The sequence below is a fragment of the Rhinolophus sinicus genome, linkage group LG06 (assembly GCF_036562045.2).
Source record: "Rhinolophus sinicus isolate RSC01 linkage group LG06, ASM3656204v1, whole genome shotgun sequence".
NCBI classification, from domain to species: domain Eukaryota; kingdom Metazoa; phylum Chordata; class Mammalia; order Chiroptera; family Rhinolophidae; genus Rhinolophus; species Rhinolophus sinicus.
In genome coordinates this window covers 93,703,546-93,728,168 of record NC_133756.1, presented here as the reverse complement: position 1 = coordinate 93,728,168, position 24,623 = coordinate 93,703,546, and the positions used below count along the sequence as shown (strand labels likewise).

The 24,623-nt window shown below is 34.7% G+C and overlaps 1 protein-coding gene across 11 annotated transcripts in view; it reads left to right on the top strand.

Moving 5' to 3' along the window:
* Positions 1-479: 479 nt before the first annotated feature.
* The window catches only part of GRIA4 (glutamate ionotropic receptor AMPA type subunit 4), a 377,366-nt gene continuing 353,222 nt past the window's right edge, over positions 480-24,623 (top strand). For 10 of the 11 annotated variants that reach the window (XR_012497413.1, XM_074335547.1, XM_074335541.1 and 7 more), the window contains exons 1-3: positions 798-939; positions 1,415-1,590; positions 2,768-2,926. Coding sequence is in view for 10 of the 11 variants with exons in the window: in XM_074335547.1 (XP_074191648.1) it covers positions 1,503-1,590; positions 2,768-2,926 (247 nt within the window). In the remaining variant the exon portion in view is untranslated. Of the gene's footprint in view, positions 597-797; positions 940-1,414; positions 1,591-2,767; positions 2,927-24,623 lie in introns of those variants that run through there. The other variant, XM_074335543.1, reaches the window with a different exon arrangement.

The window sequence follows — 24,623 nt, the reverse complement described above, 5'->3', positions numbered from 1 at the left end:
CATGAAAAATACCCTAATTGTTTTCAGACCCTATGCCCACTGTCCCAAGCACCGTCCTTCCCATCCTCCTTCCTCAGCCCCTGAACTATGTCCCTTCTATTACTGAAGTGGGCCACAGTATACAGGGAAAAGTGTCCTCTTGAATAGGGACTAGTAAGCAATGAGTCTTCAATTACCTTTCCTACTTTACAATTCACACAGTTCTCATTACTAGTTCTGCTTCATGCCTTTCAAAGAATGTATTACAGGCACCATTCACTTTTCATTTCTCAGGTTCTTCCCCATCTTGTTCACTACCCTGAACTTTGCTATTTAAATTAACTTTTTCTTCCTTCCTCTCTTCGCTAGGATGTTTCGGCTTCTCTGCTTCTGTTCCCCAGCCTTACCTCCTCCAATTCTTTCCTCCTAGGTCCCAGCCTCTTAGACCTGCCTCGGGATGCCCTTTACGGCCTTTTCTCTTCCTCTCCCTCCCTGAGCCCCTTCACCTCAGGCGTTCCTGTCTCGGGCTCTCCAGATTCCCGGGCTGTTTGCTGATGAGAAATCTTTGCTGCAGCGAGGACCGGAGTCCCCCGCGCGCAGCCCAGTGGCAGAAGAGGGTGAGGCTGAGGCTGAGAGAAAAGCGACGGCTGCAGGGAAGGGAGGCAGCCGGTCCTCCCCGCGGGCCTGCAAGAATGCGGCAGGGGGCCGGGGGCCTGGGGAGGCACTAACTCCCTGAGCCCCAGATCCGGGGTGCAGGCCTGGCTCGCGGGCCAATTTCCTGCCAAGTGCAGCCGAGAAGCAGAGGCGCCTGGAAAGCAGCGAAGGGCGTTGGGGGTGCCCATCCCCAGAGTAGGTCCCTCGCGAAGGGAGGAAGAGAGGAGGGAGTCAGTGCGTGGTGAAGAGAAGGAAAAACCTGTTTCCCGACTGGCTCAGGAGCGTCGGGGAGACTGGGGCGCTTCGGTGAGCACCCGAGGGGTGAAGCCCGCCAAGCGGTGGGCGAGGGGCGCGCGGAGGGAGTGCGGGGCGCTCCGGCAGGGGACGCGGAAAGCGCAGTAGTGCTCCGGTCTGCTGCAGGCTCCAGGGGGACGTGAGGCTGTGAGAGCCGCGGAGCGCGTGCGGCGGCCGCGGCGCCAGTGTTTGTGTGTATGTGAGAAAGAGAGGGGCGAGCGCGAGTGCAAGTGAGGCAAAGAGAGAGCGCATGTCTCATCCCTGCGAGCAGCCACTAGACGCTCCACCACCATCTTTTGCATGTGCAACATTTGCAGTCGGACAGAAAACCTCTCCCAGGGCTATGGAGACTGCGGGAAAAATCTGGCAGCTCGCGATGGAATGCTAAAGGGAAAAAGAGTCAGAATCAGAAACCACTCAAACCTCTCTCATTTTTTTTTTCTTTTTCTTTTTTTTTTTTTTTTTTTTTGGTTGTTTTTAATTTTAGCGCCATCGTCTTCAATGCCTCTCTGAACCGCGTTTAGGAAGAGTGCGAGAGAAAGAGAGAGCGCGCGCCGAGGAGAGGAGAAAAGAAGATGAGGATTATTTGCAAACAGATTGTCTTGTTATTTTCTGGATTTTGGGGACTCGCCATGGGAGCCTTTCCAAGCAGCGTGCAAATAGGTAAGCTCTGCTGTAGTGGGGTGTGCATGTGGGTGGCTCTAGCAGATATCCGAAAGTGAGTTAAATGAGTTGCTGATAAGCAATTCAGGGAAACCTTCGGCGCTTCTCTTCCCCTCTGCTTATCTCTACCTTTCTCCCCTTCACAAAAAGACTTCCTCTTTGGTGCAGGTTCAATCGGAATATACACAGAATTGCCCACGTTCGGTCCTCAGCCCATACCCCTTATTTCCACCTTTGGCCCAAGTCGCTTAAGTAGGTTTGGAATAAGTTGGAAAAAAGCTCCATGGGGTTTTATTACATTTTATGTGATACTTTTTTTTATTCTTTTCTCTAGAGCATGAAGGGATGTCGAGTTTGTTTTTTTTTAAAAGAAATACACTTCTTCCGATGCTGGACGCGGCATCTTTCTATTACAGAAAGACACTGTTTGGGCAAAAAAAAGCGTTTCCACCTTCACCCCTTACCTTTACTTGCTAGCGGTTAACCCATTCCAAAGTTAGATCCCTTTCCTGGAACCTTCTCTTGTTTTATTTTGTTTTCCTCTTGAATCTTTTGCCCTTATTCCTCCATCTCCACTCTATTTCCAAGGAACTATCCATCTTTGGCTTTTCTTGCTATTCTCTCCTGTCTTAATGGGACGCAGCTATTGAATTTCTTCCAGCTAAGCCCAGCCTCAACACTGCATCATTTCTCGTGGACTGTGCACAAAACGGAGCTAATTAGGCTGAGTCCACCAGCTGCAGAAAAACAAAGTTCACGTCTCCTGATTTCCCTCTTCTCAGCGTGTCAACACATCCTTTCATTTCTGCATTTTAATGCAAATCCTCTTTTCTATTCATCTGCATGCGTCTTCCAGAGAAATGCCCAGAGCTGGTTGATGTAGCAGTGTGCTGGGAATCATGGGGAGGGCAGAGAGAGAAAAAGGAAAACACACTAAATGGCCTCAGAGGTCATTGTGATCATGACAAATTGGGACAGGAAAAAGCTGAGCTGTCCTAAAGACTAAAATACTAAGTGTGCCCCTTAGGGACAAAGGCCAGTCTCCCAAGATGTGGCAGGGATGGTAGCTCCTTAATTGTACATGCTGGGGAATGGCAGTGGATTTGACAGTGCTTGAGGATGGAATAAAATTTACAAGAGGAAACATTGAATGTGCTTTTCTTGTTATTTTTAATAGGTGGTCTCTTCATCCGAAACACAGATCAGGAATACACTGCTTTTCGATTAGCAATTTTTCTTCATAACACCAGCCCCAATGCGTCGGAAGCTCCTTTTAATTTGGTACCTCATGTGGACAACATTGAGACAGCCAACAGTTTTGCTGTAACAAATGCTTGTAAGTAAAACATACCTTGTGGTTAAATTAGAAGAGAATTAACATGAAGCAATAAAGTGCCTTTCCTCTTTATTATTATTATTTAATTTCTTTTTAGAAAGAAATTTAAGATTCCCACATATGTCTGGTTCTATAGCAAATCAGAGTTAAAAACAAGATTTAGTCTCTGAGATATTCAGCTAGTCGTTGGTTCTCTCTCTCTCTCTCTCTCTCTCTCTCTCTCTCTCTCTCTCTCTCTTCTTCCCTTGCCCCTTCCTTCCTTCCTTCCTTCCTTCCTTCCTTCCTTCCTTCCTTCCTTCCTTCCTTCCTTCCTTCCTTCCTTCCTTCCTTCCTTCCTTCCTTCCTTCCTTTTTTCATTTCTTGCCTGGATGATTCAACTTAATTTCTCCTTTAACATTTCAGTGTTATTGCTATTACCTGAATGTCAAATCAGTGAAAATTGTACTCCGTCTAGTTTCGCTTCTGTTCCTTTGGTTTTTCTTATTTGCTTTTCGCTTGAGTAAGCATATGTCTTGTTTTTAAAGAAGACACATGCTCTCTTACTCTGATGAAGGCAATGGAAGGTTTGCTAACAGTGAGAAAGAGAGGGGAGCGGCGATGTGGAGGATATATGTTCTATTCGGTTGGCTGAGGCTGCAGATGGTCTGGTGATGTCACTTGAGGCTGCCCTACTCTTATATTCTGGGTTGTAAATGTCTCTTACTATCACGTAATGCATATATCCTGTGGATATAACTCCGTGAATCCTTACCTTGGTGCCAACTCATGTTAGTCTCCAATCCACCTGAATTCACAAACCAACCCAGCTGCATCTATTATACCACACAATGAAACTTAATGGGTGACCTCACCTAATTCTATAATGAGACTGTTATACAGTGTTCCCCACCAAAATACTGTATAACAATGTAAAAAAATATAATCAACTGTAGATTAATTTACAACTCTCAAGAATATGATCAGTGAATATAGAATTTATATTGCATTTTAAACTTTTGAAGGAAATACGTGTTTCAAATATATCCTCAGGTTTACATGCTAATTTACTACTGCTCAAAATTTATGTGTTAAGATAATGGTTATAGAATACATAAGACATTTAGGAACAGTTTCTATATAAAATTTTGCACAACAGTAGTAAAATGTTGAATCTAAATTGTACAGTATTTTTATTATATGAAGTTCAATATATTTTAATTTTGGAGCTCTCAGTATAAGAAAGTGTACTGAACAAATAGGTGAAATTGAAAACAGTTTTTAAATATTTGGAGGATAACTGTTTCATTAATTTAATTATTTTAATTCACATTTATGTGCTCTTGATTCATCTAACTGAAAATATGATAAATTTTCTTTAATTTTTGGTATCAAACTGTATTTTAGAATTTGCTTTCATAAGGAGGTCAAAGCATTTGACATTTATATAAACTGACACAATTGTATTGTTTTGCAGCAATACTACATTTCCTATGAACACTACTTAATTAAAAATCATTTGGTATTTAGTGATAAAATCAATATCACATTATAAGAGAAGGGAGTTATTTTTAAGCAGAAAGTCATATAATGAATATAAATGCATAGAACTTGGTTTGTGGAGAGTCATTTTTGCAAATTTCCTGTTATTAGTTTTGTGTTTCAAGTTCTGAAAGGGATGTCAACATTTAAAATAGTTCTAGTATAAAATATTCTTCTTAGTACATAAATATTATCTGTTGATTTAAATATTTTTCTCTTGTCTCTCTTGAGATTCTATGAACAAAAAAAATTACTAACTTTAAAAATAATTCATGATCCAAACATATGTGAATAACTTTGTCAACATTTAAATTAGTATTTAAAATTTTTATTAAATTTTGAAAAACTTTCTTAAAAGTGGCAGATATATTAATTTTATTTTGTTTATTTTATTCTTAAGTGTCCCAAAGTTTGTATTATGACTTCCAGCTTTACAAACTGTAAAGTTCTGATCCTTTCTTCCTCCATATCATTTGTTAGTCTCATTCAGCATAATTTTAACTAGTATTATCTTGTTTATGTAATGAAAATATTATATAAAATAAAATATTACTAGTAAAACATCTGTAAACATGAGAAATTGATAAGAAACTACACATAGAATGAAAAAGTAGGAAAAGATACAGAATATAAATAATATACTATTCTTTATCATTTAGGATTGAGAAAATTGAAGCTAAGTAAACTTAAAGTAAGTTTGTTTATTTTGAATCCAAGTGTAACACAATGTTAGTGATATCACATTTTTCTATAATCATATTAATTGATTTTGTGTGCATACTTATATTTTTTTTTAAAAAAAAACAAATTATAAATAAAGAAAAACATTTTCTAATAAAGAAAAGGAAATGTTTTTGGGCAAATGAGTATGCTTAGCGTCCTTAAGGCAAACCTAAGCTGAATTTGGGAAAAAAATCAATTATCAGAGGGCATGGGTCAGGTGACTGGTGTTTGTTGAATGAACTGACTGAGAGCATAATACAGGAGTGATTTTCCAGTCTAATTAATGGTGAAACGTAAGCAGTAAGTATGAAGCAACCTCATAAATCAAGATCTATGCCTTTGGGTACAAAATGATAAAAATAGTATTCTGAGGAATTAACCTGGAAATTATTCCTGAGAATGATACAGATGGGATTTTTAAATTTTTCATGTTGGATTAAATATAAAGATATAATATGCGACTGGCTAGAATTGTAATTTTCCTGCAGTGGATCCTTGTAGAACTGCAGGATCTAGTCTGTGAATAAGGGCCATTAAAAAGGATATATTTATTTTGTGGAATGTACAATCGCAGACAAAAAAGCAAATTAAAGAATAAAGATTATTGGTCATCTGTTAGACAGGTATAATTTAGTGCTGGTTTTCTGTCCCAAAATTAATTTAGTACTCTAAGAATACTTTGAGCCATCTAAACATTTGTGTATAGAGTTTACATACTACTTAAGTCTAAATCTGATTAACTGGAACTTACCACTTTTGGTATAAAGCCGGTTTCTGAGGGAGGAAAAGTAATTTTAATTTATAGTGTTACTTTATTTTTAGCAATATTTGTGTAAGGTTAAATTAAAATACTATTTCCTTTTTTAACTATTCAATTATTAGAAAGTCACATTTTGCTTAATGTGAAACTGAAATTACAGGAAATACAGATAATACAAAATTATGACCTATTTCAATAACAAAAAATAGGTATAATGACTAGAGCAAGTACTAAAATTTCAAAATGTAATTAAAGGTATACATTTCCTTTGTTGTGATCTATCCAAAGTATGGGTTATAGCAAAATGGATATTTTAAAAGTAAATTCTATATGGTCAATATTCTTTGATAAAATATACAATTGACCCAAAACAGCTATCTTTGCAAACAAACATGCTAGTTCATTGGATATGTCCTTTATAAAACATTTGAGACAACCTGAAAGCAGGCTGTTTTTAGATATTTTTTCCAACAGTTAATGAATAGTGATTTTTTTTTGGAAGATGATGTATATTAAATTTGATCAGAAGTAAAATCCAAAATACTTACGTAGTCTATCACCAAGTTTTTTCAAAGATAAAAATATTTGAGACATAGAAGTTATTACTTTATAACAGTTACATTAGAAATCTGTAAAGGAATCAGTTCTTTAATAAGGTAGTCCCTTTACAATCTAATCCACAAATATTCAGTTCCTGAAATGACTTTTAAATTTCAGGTGAACAATAGGAACTACATAATAAATCAGACCAAGCACTCACGTATTGTCACTTTGGTGAAATAATAAAAGAATTTTATGGAATATTTCCAATCTTTTTAACTTGGATAAGAAGAACCAATAGGTTAATATATTTTTTAATGATCTGTTTATCTTAATCTCCTTTTCTGTCTAAAATCATTTGATGTAATGGCTTAAAAGATATTTTAAAAGATGATAGATTGGAAAGTTTTAACAATCACAAATAGACTGGATATTATACCCTGATAATGAAAAGGAAAAAGAAAAAGCTATTCTTTTTTAACTTATATATTAGTTCTGTTTGTGGGCAGTTCACTTGTCAACTCTGAATATCCAAGATAAGTGCTGTTTGTAAAAGTAGGTAGGTTGTAAAATATACTTGTTTAGTTAATTGAAATACATTGAAAATGAGACACTATACCCAGTATGCTCTGCAGGCATTCCCACTTGTATAGTAGGTACTTAATAAAAACTCATTTAATGTAAGGGTACTAAATACTAATATAATCTTTTGGCTTTAATGCAACAATGTTTAAATATTGTACATATTCCCTTTCAGAGACTTGAAGCCTTGAAGACATACTAAGAGTTTACATGTCTGATATAATAATCTTAAACATGCTAAAAATAAAATTCTGATGGTTTCATCTGCAAAGTTGTTAGTGGAGCTATGTTAGAATTAAATACTGTTCAGCTTTTCGTTATTTTTAGGAAAATGAGTGATACGACTCTACTGTGACTCTCATTCATTTCCTTATTTCGAATTGACAGCAAGATTCTACGTTGATTTGAAATAATTTGTTAATTTTATAATATTCTTTCTCTCTTCCTGTTAATTTTCCATCGTGAGATTAATGACAAAGATGAGTCATATTCCTATGGTTTATCCCATTCCAAAATGATATCATGATGTATAATTTGCATCGATGTGTTTCAGAATTATCACAGGATTAAGATTTCATAAAACTATTAGAAAAACTCCTTAAACTTTTTTTAGTCAGGATTTTTCTAAGTGATATTAATTTGCCAAAGAGGAAAACTTTTACTCTGGTACAGGGAAATGTGTATATATTTTATATACAGAATTTTATTCTTCAGGAATTTACATGAAGAATAAATACAATACATTCACATTTTACAACAACATATCATTTTTAAATGCTTTGTTATACATGATGTTATTTAACCTCAAACTAGTCTTAGAGTGAGACAGTCTGAGAAGATAGTCATTATTTTGTATTTAAGGAGCCCAAGACCATATGGCTAAAAAGCTGCAAACTCGGAGAATGAACCCAGGTCTTCTAACTGCTACGCTAGTACTTTTACCAGTAAGCTACAGGGTATGAAAAATACATCTATGTTGCTATTACTTGAATTAAGGGAAAAAAGTGGGTTGTCATTTATCTTTTTTTCTAATTTAATTGTAACATTTTAAAGAAAATAGAACAAGACATTTCTGGGCAACTTATTCATTAATCATACGACAATGAGTGATATAGCCAGGACTGAAGTCATATTACATAATGTATTCATCCATTCATTCGCTGGATTAGATAATGAATGTATCCATTTAATCATTAAATATATTTATGATGGGCCACTACATTTAAGACTCTATGCTAGAAAGGAGGATTCAAAAACTTATAAGAATAGTTGCTGCCTTCAGGAGCTGATAGTCCAGTGGGAAAGATAGACAAGCAATTATTACAAATACAGTAAGATAAAGTGCTACGACAGAGAAAAAGTGCTATGACAGAGATAAACATGGAAAGGAAAATAACATCAAACTTGGCATGGCATCCTAGGGGAGATTTCACCCGATCTGGGCGTTAAGGCTCTAGTTGAGTAATTTGAAAAAGAGGGTAGAAGGAAGGCATGCCTGATCAAAGGAGCCACACATGACAAGGCACCAAGATGGGAGAGCTAAGATTGAACCACTGGAAAAGATGTGGTCTAGCTGTAGTATTGAATGTGAGGAGAAAGACAGGTGTGTTAAGGGGTGAGGATTTGTAGATGCATGGAGGATCTGCTAGAAGGAGACTGTTCTGAATAAAAAGGGGGCCCCATAAATGACTTAAACACAACAGTAATGTGATCAGATTTATATTATACAAAGAACAGGCTGGTTGCAAAAGGGAGAATGAATCAGCAGGGGACAACACAGGAAGAAAAGACCAATTAGTGGAGTCTTGAAGTAATACAATTTTAGATGATAGACACTTAAATAAAAGTAGAAGCACTGAAAAGAGAGAATAGCCCGTAGATTCAAGAATACAGAACTGTTGACAGCACTTAGTGATGGATTAGATGCCTGTGTGGGAGGATGGAAAAGAAGTATGGTAAGGACAAAAGATGATTTCTTTGATTGCTGGCCTAGACAAATGAGTCGATAGTGACACCATTGACTAAAAACAGACACCAGAAGAAGGGGCACATTTGGGCAGGGAAGGTGACTTTACTGATGGATGTAGTGACTTTAGTGTGGATGTACTGATTTTGAGTTAAAGTTTAAGAGATATCCCAATGGAGACATGCAATAGAGAGTTGGACGCGTATCTGGAGTTTAAGCTCGGTTTGAACTGAAGACAGACATTTGGTGGTGGTTGCAGCCATGGACATGGGTTACATCACCCAGAGAGAGAAAGAGCTATGAAAAGACTGCTGAGGACAAAATCCCAGAAATACTACATATAACTGGAGGAACAGAGAGAGGAAAGGAAGCTAGAGGAAAATGGGTCAGAGAGTTCAGAGGAAAATAGGGAAGAGTAGTTTCACAGGAGTCAAGAGGTGGGAAGAATTTCAAGTAGTGATCAACCTTGCAAAGGCTGCAGAATTTAGATAATGAATTGTAAAGATAATTGTAACATCTTTAAGGTCAGTCATTTCTTCTCTTTTCTTTAGAGTGTGCCTTTGAATTTTGACCAGGAAATAAAGCAGTATTTATTAACCCCACATAGATTCTATTAATACATACTCTTTTTGTATATATTGGCTTGGAATATTCTTACCTTTTATTTCGAGGTAGAAAAAAGGAGGTTTTTTTGGATTTTTGAACCAGATCATCTTGAATTTACAACCCAATAGTGATAAGTTACTTAGCACTTATTGAACCTCAGTTTCTTCATCCGTTAACAAAATAATACCTACCACACATGAATTTCATAAATATTAGAAAAGTGTTTGAAAAGTATTCAGCATATAATTAGAACTCAATTAAATTTAGTTGTATGACATTTTCTGTGTCATATGGGGCATTTATTTCTGAGTCAGTCTTAATATTTCAAGAGTTATTTATATTTTGTTTACATTTTGTAAAAGATAATTTATGTTTTGAATAAACATAGTTTGTTGATATTTCATAGGAACGTTTTTTACCTCTCATGGAATTGTTAATTTAAATTTATGTACATAAGTTTAAATTCATATTTGTCAAAATTATTTCTAAGTCTTAAGAGAGGGTAACTTCACTTGGAATTTGTAGACCATTTAGAGAGACAGGATTAGTTCATGGATGGATTAAAGAGGTTGATGATATCTCCTGATTATATGCCAAATTCAGTGTGTGTGTATGTGTGTTTACAGAGAGACAGTCTAAACTTTCGAACAGCTTCTCAATGAATCCCAGTTGCACAAAAAGTCCCAGTATCACAGCCCTAAAGAAGCTACACATAAAGTAGATAAACAAATAGCCCTTCTTTCCCTACCTTCATCGTTTTAGAAGCCAATTGAATTTTGTCCTTGAAATCAGCAAGGAATTTTTACATAAAATCCGTCTCCACTAGCTTCAGTGTGTTCGAGCTGGCAATCTTTTGTTTGGTCCTCTTCCTCTCAAACTGTCATCCTATTTTACTTATTCTTTCTCTCTTATTATCAAAAGTTCTACATACTCCACATCACGAGTTATCTTTTCCCTTACCATCACCACTCCTAGAATACTGTGTTCCTGAAGGTCTTAAAATTAGGGAATCCAATTGCTGTTCCTTAGTCCTCATTGTCTCTGACTAGTTTGCAGGATTTGGCATTGCTAACAACTCCCTGTTCTCTGAAACTTACTGTAGTTCTCTGACAATGGTAATGAGCTACTAAAATGGGCTAGTAACTATGTGCCAGGGGTGTTGCACTACCTCACTTCTTATACAACTGTAAGAAGCAGACATTATTAATATTATCATTATTAACATTTTATATGTGGAGAAACAAAGATTTGTAGTTCAGAAAATTTGCCTAACCATAAAGTATCCAGGGTATCGGATCCGAAAGTCAGGTTTGCCTGCATTTGTACTACAGTATCTTGGTTACACTGTGTATATACTGTGGTACAGTATCCACAAGATACTCATCAGTCAGTGCGACAGCAGCTGGGTAGCTCTTCAACTAAATAGTAAGGTGTTTTTCTCTTGACTTTAACAATTGTCACTTACCCCAGCAAACACGTATATAGCATTTTACATTGGACATCGGTTCCTCTATGCGACTTGTAATGCACTACAGATATTTGAGCATTCTAAACGATGACACCTCCATTACTTTATATTGCCAAATTCTTGTCATAAATACCACCATGTGGAAAAAATACTAAATGACACTTTTAAATGTTATGCAAACAGCATTGGATAGCTTATTAGTTGGCCAACCCATATATTTGTTATAGGAATATTATTTGATATCAGAATAACTACTGCTATTTGAAACATATTTTCCCAAGTGCTTTGCTTTAAGATTTGCTTTTCTGTCAGGCATTTTCTTTCAGGTTTTTCATTTACTAGTTTTTGGATTCCAAACAAAGATAATGATGACTCTTAAAGAACATCACGCGAAGTCAAAATCGCTTCTGTTCATAGTCTTCGTTTGCCTCCAACTTAATCAAACTAGCGGTGTCATCAGTTAAAAGTTTAATGTTATCTTAGAAAGGAAAGGTGAAAAAAAAATTGAGATTTACTACTTTTTTTAATAAACCATGGTATTTCTCCTGATACAGCAAAAATTACACCATAAGCTGTAATCAGTGTTTGCGTACTTTTGTTGCTAATATGCTCATTCCAAAATGAGCAGGTTTTTTATCAGTAACTTTATATGATACACCCTGTGTTCTTTACATTTTTCGTGTTTGTATCTTCTTTAAAATACTAACATATACTTATGAAATTTTCAAATAATTTAGAAATCATAATAAATCAAAATATTCTGTAATCCTACAATTTAGATATAATCACAGTCAATAGTGGTCTATAGATATTTCTAGACTTCTTTTATTATCTGACAGACCTGGATAGAGAGATAAAGAGTATTATAAATATGAGATGCTACTATATACAGAGAAATAAAAGTATTTAAAAAGGGATATCACTCCATACCTACATTTTATTAGTGGTTTGTTTCATTTATCATAAAAAGTTCTCTGTCAGTGTATAAAAGCTATCTCATTTTCTTTTACTGCTACATAAAATGTCATTGTACAAAGTTACTATGATAAATTCACTCAATACCCTCTTGATCAACATTTAGGTTATTTCCACATTTTTGTTATTATAAACAAAATAGTAGTATTGCATACCTATATAAGTATCCTTGTAGAATTAACTCCTGGAAACAAAATTACTATATCAAATAGTGTAGATTTTTGCTTTTGATAGGTATTGTCAATTTCTTCTCCTCAAAAACAATATGTTATTTAAATGTACAACTACCAGGATGTGAGAATAATTGTTTTCTATGACTTGCCAGCACTAGTCATTATTGGTCTCTTAAATGTTCACTTGTCCTGATGGGTGAAAATGACATCTAATTGTTTCTTTAATTTGCATATTTTTGATTAAGAGTGAGACTGAGAATATTTGCATCTTTTTATAAGACCTGTGTACTTCCTTCTCTGTGAATTGTCATTTCTTTTCATTTGACAGTGTTTTCTTATTTGTGGAATGTTTTATATACTATAGAAATTAACCCTTTGTCATCTGTGTTGCAAATTATTTTTCCACTTTGCCTTTGGCTCCCAGCTTCATTTATGATGTCTTTTTCTATATAAATATTTAAAATTTTTGTGTAGTAGAATCTGTGAGTCATTTTCTTTATGGCTTCTGGGTTTTGTGTTATGCTTATAAAGATATCCCTATCCTTAAAACTATAAAAAATACTATCCCATTTTTTTCTAATATCTTTATGATTTTAAATTTTATTTTTATAACATTCTTTTGGAATTTATTTTCTTGTGTTAGGATTTACCATTTTGGGGTTTATGCTTTATTTATTTGAATAAACTACTCTTTTATAAGTGCTTTGAACTGATACATGTGTACAAAAGTCCTGCCCTTCCTTGGCTGAATTTGAGTTTGGGCAGAAGTTCTGCATTTCATCTCTTCCAAAGTTCTATTTGCTATTCTTCACCCACCAACCCTTTCCTGACAATCCCTCATTGTTGTACAACTAGTTTTGATATTTTTATCATCTACTTTCTTGTTTTTTCTGTTACTTCCTAGATTTTGTTGTTTTTTTTCCCCGAGTGTCTCTCACCATCTGACCAAGTCCTCTTGCTTCTAGCTCCAAAGTACGTCACAGATATTTTCACCTTTCTCCATTTCTAACTTACCATTCTATTCCAAGTCAATAGTACTTTTCTAATAACTTAATAATTAATCTCTTGCTTTTACTCTTTACCTTTCTCCATCCACTTTACATACTGGAGTTCACATGGTTCTTCTGAATTTGTAACATGTGGTGTATGCTGACAAAAGAACTAGAAAATGCTGATATAGTCCACTTTCAAAGTAGGAGAAAGCCTTTGCGAAGCCCAGGTAAACTAATAAGCACACTCAGGAGAATCCCATCTGTTCAGACATTTGACTGCTTCCTTAGCATTTCTTAAAGTTCATGAAACTAGAAGACTTGTGACAAAGGGACGTTGGAGTCAAATGTGCAATGTTATTCCTGTCAGTTCTTGATTATCTACGTTGTACCTTCAATAGGCATTTTAACACTTCTCTACTCCAAAGATTTAGAATCATACAAAGTATTCATCTTTCTCTTGAGGAATATGTAAGTTTCCTCCTTTCTCAATGGAAAACTTTCAAGTCAAAATGTTTCCCTTTTTGCTTTGATAACCAGGGAGCTCAATTCCATATTTACTATTCTGTAACATTATATACCATTTTAAACATTTTTGCTTTGTTTTTATGTCCTTGATTTTTCTAAAATCATATATGAAAAATATAAAAAATTATATGGTATAAAGTTTATGTTTTGCATCAATATACCTTATGAACACTATGTACATCATTTTAGAAAAGAAGCACAAAATGCAGTGACTATAAATAAAAAGTCTAGATGATATTTTATTCAATACAGATGTTGGTCAGCTTGTGCTTGAATAGTCAAATTTCTTATTTAGTACTCCTATATATTATGTATGCCTTGGAAGGTGAAGATAGATAGATAGATAGATAGATAGATAGATAGATAGATAGATAGATAGATAGATAGATAGATATCTACCCTATTAGACTGTGAATTTCGTGAGGGCAAGGATGATACCTTATCAGTACTTGTACTCTGAGGTCCTGTCACAGTGCCTGAAACATTTATGTTTCATACTCAACACATGTTTGCTGACTGATTGACGGAAAGGAGGGAAAGAACCCATTTCTTGGTTGAGTATTTGTAATAGCAAATTCTTAGCCAATATTGAGTAACACAAAACAAATCTATCTTATTTTCTATAACTCAAACGCTTTACCTTTTTAAAAATAGATATCACATGTCCCCTTTGTACTTTTTCAAGCTAAATAAAATTTCCTTATATAACATAGTTTCTAAAACCTTTAACATTCAACTTTTGGCATTCTGAATATCCTCCAGATTTATCATAATTTCATGAAAATATATTGACCTGAATTAACCCCTTACTCTTGTCATGATCTGTCCAGAATTAAAACTCCACATTTTGACACCCATGATTACGATCTGAATAATCTGTCCAGGTGAGAATATTAATTCCAATTATTTAGGCATTATACACATAAAGTATAGGCCAAGATTATTTGGGTTTTAATCAGTTAGTTACATCACCATGTTCGTTCATGTTAAGTTTGTAGTCAATTAAAACTTGACACTTTGTCTTTTTTTCCACATGAATTACTACAAAGCAACTTCTTCGTGGAGCATTTTTAAAAATTAAAAATGAAAGAATTTACATTCTTAAATTTCCACTTGTTCAGAAACATCAAGGCCATCTTGAATCTTAATTCACTTAGCTATAAACTATTTTAAATTCTACATGATGCTTTACTATGTGATTATCCATACTGATGATTAAAATTAAGAACAGCCTGTGATGCAGGATAGATATAGGATGACGCCAGGTCATGAACCTATACTTTTTTATGTATGTGTGGTCAGTTAAATGTGAATTCTCCTAAAATAATTTACTTGATTAAATTTCTCCACATTGTCCATAAACACTGTCATTTCACTACACTTATACCTTTTTAACGTTAAAACAAACTCAAAATCCATCAAATCTTGAGAAACTATATCATGCAACTATATTGAATACAGGATAACACGTGCACGTTCACACACAAACACATATCATTGAGATTAAAAAGAACGGACAAAAGATATATAACAGGTAATTCACATTAGAATAAATAAATCTAGTAAACAAAATATAAAATATATTTAACTAATCAGATTAAAGCAAATTAAAATGAGATAAACAGTTTTACATAATAAATTAGTTAATTTTGGTGATAAAAATAAAGAATTTTAAATCATTCAAGGGCTGGGGCATTTAAAATGATACCATGCTTTTGAAAATCAATTTGCGTGATTTATCGAAAAACAGTAAAACCTGTGAATCATTTAAATTCATGAATTTAGGAAAATCTCCCATCATGAAAATGCTTATTAAAGCATTACTTAGCAATATTTAGTTGTGGAATGGTTAAATAAAGTCCAGACAAACTGTTTAAGGAATAATGTCAGTCATGAGAGTCCTTCAATTGACTTGTGCCAGCAGCTCTGAGTTAAATAATTTTTTTCTATGTTTTGGAGACTCTGTATTTTTTTCTTTCTATTATTTTGTTTTCTTACAGTGTATAGTCATATGTAAAAAAGATGTCCTCAAAATGTAACAATTATTTATGATAGAGGTAGTTGAGTGATTTTTTTAAAGCATCAACTGCTTAGAGGAACTTGAATCTTCTACACCAGTCCTGGCTGATAACCAAGTAAAGATAGGTACATTGTTTTGGAGGTAGTGTACCACAAGGCTCTGTATAGATATTTGGAAATTCTGGTCAATAAATGATATGGGAAATCACTGTTGTTGATTTTTCCCCAACCTCTTCTTTGTTCCGTCCCCCCACTTCTCACCCTCCCAAGCACAGAAAGTGTTGGGGGAAGATTCAGAAATAATGTGATAATCCACTTGGATCTTAAAAGATGCATGCGATTTTGCCATGCTGTAAAGAGAGAGAAAAATATTCCAGGAAGACAGAAGAGCATCATTGGAAAAAGTGTAAAGGTATATGGACAACTTTGGGGAGCAGTGATACAGCAGGGAAATGGAGGTAGGCATGAGGATGAGGGGGTCTGTAGAGTAGAAGATTGAGAGGGAGGAGGCAGATAACACTGCAGAGGCAGGGAGGAGCTTTGCAAATGACCTTGTAAGGTAGGATAAGGATTTTGTTTTTTCTTATGGGCCAAAAGACAAGAATCATTTTAAGCCGTTCATAATCGTAATTATAATTGTGTTTTAGAAAGAGTTCTAGCACCACTGTTTATCATTCATGTATATAACAAAATGTGGTTCCTTTTCCATACCAACTGCTCTAAGAAACCATTTTCTAGATAAGAAATGCCATTTGCTGCTTCAGTTGCTGTTTGTAGAACCCTTTATTGTATGTAATTCTGCTCATTATTTCCCATTGAGAATGGTACTTGGAGCAAAAAATACTTGGTTTATCATCAAAACCATGTATCTTCAGGTCTTTCATGATAATACGAAGGTTGGAAAAGAGCTGGTATTGGTAGGAGGGAAAAAAATGAATAAGCAAGCATCTTTATAATATGTGTAAAGGCAATTAAATCTCCTTAAAGATTAGTATAGATGTTGATAGAACACTACATATTTCATTCCGGATTAAATTTCAGACTATCCCTCTTTTTTTTAGTTATCACTCTGGGTAGAAGTTTATTATTTAATTTAGTTGGCACAAATAAGCATCTATACTAAAATTATGACTTACCACTCAGTCACATAATATAGAGTAGTAAGAACTGGTTTGAAAAAAGTGAATTCAACTATTGTATAACAGTAGAATTATAATTAGTACAATTGCCACCATGTATATATAAATATACATACTAATGAATGCATAGATGTGTACACACACACACACACACACACACACACACACACACACACCTTACCAAAGGAAAAAATACAGTGAAACAATAGCATATAAAACTTGCAATATAGGGGTTTTTTTCTTGCCTTTAAAAATAGTGAAATGTGAACTTTCATGTTCACACTTTTTCTCAATACTTCTTACAAACTTATTTATTTTTGAAAATAAAAATATAGCAAAATACAGCATATATATACATATATATCAAAATAAGCTTGTAAATAAATTTATATTTTGTTATATATATATATATATATATATATACATTAGAATCTGTTATATACATATTTAATACATACATGCCTTTAGCATTAATTTGTATTGTTTTAACAAATTTAGTAATGATTACATGTTATGAAAACATAAGTGACTGTGAAAATAAGCCTCATTTTATACAGGCAATAAAATCACAGATTGGAAAGCAAGTGTGAATACTTTATTGAGAGGGAACTCTTGCTGAAATTTTTTTTTTCATTTTCAAAATAATAGTCTTTACCTTTCAACACTTTTACTTTACTTATTTTATTTCAAAGGAAAATTATCCATTTGGTGATATAGTGACTTTCCATCATTATACTGCAACCAATGTGCTGTCTATTTGGATAGTATGGAACTATTAAACACCATGAGTTACAGACTTTTAATATATGAGAAATACATAAGATATATAGTGAATTAAGAAAAGATAGGCTGTTTTTTTATTCCAATTTCATAAGAACCATAATATATAGAAGAGATTGAAAAAGACTACCAAAATGTTGGTAGTGATTATTTTTCTTATGTATTATGAAGAATTCTTATTTTTAATTGACATATTTCTGAGTTTCTCATGTTTCTAAAAAGTATACATTTGTACTTTTCTGATTAAAAATATCTAAATGAAAGAAAATGTAATCTTAGCCCTAAGTATTGAGTGTGTCTTGTTCTGCCCAAATGGCACAGATAATCTAAAAAGATCTTTAGACATTTTAGCCAATATCAGGTTTTGTTGTCAGAATATCATGTCCCCTTAGGAGTTGTCATGTTTGATCTCTTTGCTTACACACTTTCATTATTTTAAAATGAAAATACCATCCTTACTTAATTAAAAGTATTAAATTAAGTCATTATATTTACTTACCATAGCTCATTTAAAAGAGCCAAGACAATGAATGGTGCTGACAAGCATTTTTCATTGCCAATTAAAATATATAACTTAAAAAAAAGATATATTTAAGTCATCAAGTCTGACCGCATATATGAATTTCAATTCTATGGAAAGGACAGTAGCTGCATGAGGGAGCTGATGGCTCTTAGATATCAGGTCATTTTCCCTGGATAGTCTTTACTGACCACCCTAAACTGGTTTAGAATCTACTTGGCTGTAATCCCATGGCATCTTGAGCTTACCTCGCCATGTTGTATCAATATTTAGCTGTACATTCTCCTTCTGGAATGTGAACTCCTGGATTACTGGATGCCATTGTACTTGCAAAAAAATTCCTAGTGCTTGGCTCATGGCACAATGCCTGCCACATAGTAGCACTAAATTAACACCACCAAGGATATGGATATGAGAATGGAGGGATTTGGGAATTGATGGTTAGATATTAGTGTTTTAATTAATGTGGGGGGCATCCAATTGAGGAATTGTTTCAGATTCTGTGTTAGTGATGATTGGGAATAGAAAAAATGATAATCAATTCTTTATGGACTTCTCCATAGGAGCAGGTGACTGGTGGAAGATGGTGACGAGTATTGCACCTTAAAACATATTATTCAGGGTTTAGAGGCTAAAAATCCTGTAATGAGACTCTCCAAGTGATAAGGGACAGTCATGCAAGTTGTTTTCTATCCTCCCTCGTAATTCAAATGCCTCATGAGGATTGTTTCACCTGGTTATTGATACTGCTGGGATGCCTACCCATGGATAGGGATAGCACAGCTCCCTATTTCAAATTCCGACCCAAGCATTGACATTTCATTCTCATTTCTACCCCCAGCCTTGTTTTTCACACAGCACCTAGATCCACTAAAATCCTTTCACTTCTATACAGTTTCAAAGACAACTTTTGTGTGTCTCGTGTTCCAAGCAGTATTCTACTCTGGGGACACAGGCCTCTTCGTTCCTAAGTAACACACAATCTAGTGATGACTGCTGAAAATCTTAATGCAATGTGACAAATGCTATGGTTATATTGGAGAGGAGGCAGCTAGCCCTGCCTGAGTTAGGGTATTTGTAATGTACTTTAAAAAGCATTTTCTCTTTTCTGTCCTCATGGGCCAGAAGGACAGTTTGACTGTCTCTTATGTGGTCAAGATTATAAGCTAAATAAAAGGACCGTACGTTACCCAGACTAATTTGATTAATGAAGTTGATTGGATTGATTTACTTAGATGCTGGAATTTATATGAAAAGAATAAAACCAAATCCTTTGTCAGCCCCAGTTTAGACTCAATACCTATGAATTGAACCATCCATATCATCTCAGAGACATCAAATTACTTACCATTTCTATATTTTGTATTCCTTACGCATCTCTGTGTGTTCACTACCAAATTATTCTACCCTATTAATATGCTGCTTTTTAAGTATTTGATTGTCATTTCTAGTTAGTTTAATGTTCATTTGGCAACCATCCTGCTCCCTTTCTTCTGCCACACATTTTATTGAAAAGAAATATTAGATGGGATATTGGGCTTTTAAAAGCTTATAAGGCAGAAGTAACTTAATATGAAGTAAGAGAACAAGTAAGTGTTAAATTAGAAGGTACAGTGTATTGTATAATAATCTCCAAAAAAGCAATATCAGAAGAGGTCGGGCTTTATAAACACAAACCTTAGTAAAGTGGAATTTAATCTTGTCATAAAAGGAATGGCAAGGAAAGGGAGAGGCATATAAGAGGGTTGAAGAAGGCAAGCAAAAGTTCCAACCTAGAAAAGGGTGGCATAGGAAAGTGTCTAATTGTATCTGACTAGAGTTAGAGTGAGGGGAAACAGGTAGAGGGAAGTCCATTATAATTCAGGACTTTAAAAGCCAAGAAAACAATTTGATAACAGGGAACATTTGAAGGCTTGGGTAGGGGACTGGTATTATGAAAAGTGGAATTCAAGGACCATTATTTTGGCATGGATATGAAAGATCAACTTGAGAAAAGAGAGGGCAGATTCAAGAACAGAAAATGAACCCAGTTAAAGTCTCACTCATTTCTCATCATGCCTCATTGTTTTGGATTCCCTTCAGTCTGCAGTTTTAACTGACTTATTTCATCTCCTCATAAAAGGCTACTCACTTTTTAGCCTCTGCTCTTTATCACCTACACCCAGTTTCAAAGATAAAACACTGCTTTGAGCATCTTTCCACCTCCTTTCGATATGTAGAAATACTTCCAACTTTCCAAATACAGCTGACTGGTGAAAGGAGAGAGAATAGGCTCTGGAGCTAGACCCGGATTCAGTTCCCACCTTTGTCACTTACTAGTTATATGAATTTTGACAAGTTAATCGACTTCTTTGTGTTTTAGGAATCTAAATTATAAATTAAAGAGGAAAAAAACTTACCTTGATTTTAATTATAAGCATGTAATAAATGTGCATTAAAATACATCATATAAAGTGTTTAGGTGTTGTCTTTGGAGGGTTATTGTAACCACAGTAATCACTGAAATAATTATACATTTCATTCACTCAATCTCATGTGTACAAAATAAAATACTGACTTTAATGGCTGATGGAAGTGAAAAGGAAGGGGTCTCCAGGATTATGACTTAAAAGATGGTAGAGGCTGGTACTATTAGGATATGAAATGAAGATGGAATAAAAGGCCCTAAAGCATTATTATGTATTAATTGGGAGCTACATAAATTGAGTTAGAAATTTGTCTCGTGGAAGCATTTGAGTATTCAAGTAGCTGTAAAACGATCTGGGATGAAGATACGGGTTTTAGAATTATCAGCATGTAGGTAACAGTTAAAATGATGAACAAGTGTAGATTATCAGAATATATCCAGTAAGCGTACAAAAATAAGGATTTCTCAAGAAGATCAACATCATGAGAAAGAAGCTCAAAAAAACTGTTTTGTTTGATCCACTAGATTTCAAAAAATTAATTTGTTTCCAACTTACAAATAAGTAGATTGTACATAAAATTTTAGATCTCTGACTTCTCTGGAAAATTATAAAACACTTATTACAATGAATCAGGATTTCCAAATGGCGACAACTAGTTGGAGCTTAGTAAGTGGCCCCAGTTAAATAAGGTCTGTTCTATCCAGCTGGATCCTAGAAACCTCGAGGCCTACTTCCCATATTTTTATTTCCTATCTATGCCTTGTAGGTATTTGACCTTGTGACTCCTGAGAAACAGAACAGATAAGCAAAGAGCAGTTTCTCAGAAGTCACCAGAGGCAGATGCCGCTAATGAGGGTGGGAAGTAAGAATGGAAGTGTATTTGTTTAGGGGGAGACTTCTCAGCTTTAAGATCATTTGCTGAGGCAACCTCCCCAATACCTTGCAGTATTTAAAACAAATCAGAATGTACACATAGATGCTCCTTGAGAATAATAACTCCATGGTGTTCTGTATTATATTTTCTGTATTAGGAGAAACATTTTTCCATAGGTGATCAATAATGATTAAATAACCTTAATAAAGGAATACAATTTAAATAGAGGAACTCTGCTATTCCGTTTATATGGATTTCTGTTTGAAAATGACCTTAACCTCGAGATTGCTTTTTTTAATGTACATAATCTTCACAACTGAAATATTGTGATTTCTAGAAGAGTCATATATGTGTGTGTGTGTGTGTGTGTGTGTGTGTGTATATATATATATATATATATATATATATATATATATATATGTTTTTTCCACTGTCAAATTCAAAGACTCTGATCCTGAAGTATAAACTTACAAATATTCCAAAAGTTGTAAATTTGTTCAGTAGATTATAAGCTACTTGAGGGTATATTCTCCATCTCCATCTATTTTCCTATTCTATCCTCTGAACAAAGAACACAGCACAGTGTATAAATCATAGTAAACTCTCAGTAAATATTTCTGAATGTAGATTTGTCTTATTATTCAAGCTGTGAACCCACAGATCAAGTATAATTGCACTGGAGTTCAGAGACTATTAGAGAAAAACAAACTTATCTGCCATGACCATGCTTTCTTTCAAGTTGTCTCTAGATATAACTTATTGGAATAATTGAAGCCAATAATTGTAAATCTCTTGCACCGCTGAGATTTGTAGAATATCTGCAAATTTGTAGAATCTCACAAATCTTGTGGAATCTAGATTCTACAAGTCAAAAGAGCTGTATTCCACACCTAGTTCAATAACGAAATCAGAATCCCAGACCTGGAAGACACATCTGGAAATCATGTAAATGACAACCAGTTTATTACTTAGAAAATCTTTCATCTAGCCTTTGCTATTGGATTTTAATACAACCCTGAGAAATAACCGAAAACATTGGACTGGAACCGAAGACTCCTAGCACTAGCCTGGTGCTTGGTGCTCTTAGGTTGCAAATGATTTCTGCCACTTTCTGGCCTCATGACCTTAGACAGGTCATGAGTTTCAGTTTTCTGCTCTGCAAACAGGGACAGTAGTCGTAACCTGAAGGGCTGCTGTGAGCTGTGATGCAGCTCTTGCCTGTGAAGTACCTGGCACAGTTCCTGCTGCCTGTATCAATTCGGCTATGGCTACTATGGTTGCTTTGCTACTTGCCCACTGTCCCTCGACCAAGAAGTAGACTCCAAACCCAAATCTCCAGATTCCATGCTGTTTTCCCTATTTCACAAAAGACTACACATGCTTAAGAGAGTTGCTACTTTTTAGTGTCTCAGATTCTGGCAGTTCCCAAATTTCCTAGGTTGCCTATGTGGACTTACTATGTAATATATGAGAAATTACCTTCTGGACAGGCTGCATGGTTTGTGAAAATAAAACATTGCCTGTTAGAGTCTAGGTGTACGTGAATGTTGGGAAAGTTTTCCAAAAAATGCTTTATAAAAAGTACATGCTCTGTAGAGCATGCACCAATATTTTATTAAGTGATTTGAAGGTGTGTAATTTTGGAGTGGGACTTGATGAATATGGATACTTTTAACTATATAATAATACCTGACACATGTAAAGTGCTTCGTGGTGTTTAAAAAAATGAGGTATTAAGAATGCCATGGAATATATAGTTTTTGAGGAGTGTATTGATGGTTAAAACTACAACTTGTGCTTCTTTCTTAAATATTTGCAGTCAACTACTGGAGTCTTATATTTAAGTTTTCTCAAATAATTTTATAAGAGACTTCAGAAATAAATTATTTTTAATTTTATTTGGAACACAAAATAGTACTGGGGGAATTAACCTCTCTATAAGAAAATTAGCTGCTTAAAAGTAAAATAAAATGTCAGTATTTGAATTACAACCATACTAAGAAAATTCAGTATAAATATATAATTTGTGACTTGGAAGCAAAAGCCAGTATTTGAAGGGGAAGATAATATATAGAAGATCTGTCATAGAGCCGATAAATGACAGTTCCACATTAAGTGTCACACATAAGAATGTGCTCGTACATGATAAATTTCATTGGTTTTATTTTAAGAGAAATGGCTAAGTAAAATTGATCTAGAAATTGTGAAAATTAGATTTTTGACAAAGGAAAATACTGTGACAGGCATTTTTTATTTCTATGGGATCCACAGGGGTGAGTCTTGTCCTGGATTCACGCCATTTCACAGATCATTAGAGGCATGAGAAGAGGCTGCTCCCTCTCGCCTGCCTGGGCTGTGGCAGCATTCCATGCAGAGCCTCCCAGCCAAATGACCCCCTGGAGTGACCCTCACCATCGCTGCATTTAACATTGCTAGTGGCTCAGAGAAGACTTTGACCTTGAATATGGACCAATATAAACTAATTCTCACATTTTAATTTATAATTTAATTAACACAGGAAACTCTAACCTTATTTATTTCAATTATTCTCCATAAACTCAAAATCCTAATAATAGCAAAAAAACATTCAAGGTATATACATGATAGCATATACTCAAGAGAATAGAAACAGGAAGTTATAGAGGACGATCGCAGTGGTCTGACATGGAATGCTGCCAGAAGACCCAGGAGCCGAGTATTCACATCAACCCAGAGGCAGCTCTGCCCCACATCTCTGTCACTCTGCGTGTGTGCAACTGTAAACGCCGGCTTTTAATTATCGAGTATGTTTGTAATCCATTACATGTGAAGCAGACAGTTTTAGAACACAAACTGGGCAGCCTCCAATGCAAAGAAAACAAAAGACAAATGCCTTCTTGCTTTTCATCAGTTCAGTTTTTATGAACAATTCCTCACATAGAATGTTTAATAGTATAAAATGTGCATGTATATTAAATGCAGATAATATTTGTACGATGTACACTTTAAGATAACGGTAAACAAAATTTGCAAAAGTGTGAATAGTATAATTTTTTAATTTTCTTGTAATTTCCTCTTCTTTTCATTTTATCCCTCAAGGATGCTTTGCCATGTGTTTTTTTGTTGTTGTTGTTGTTGTTGTTGTTGTTG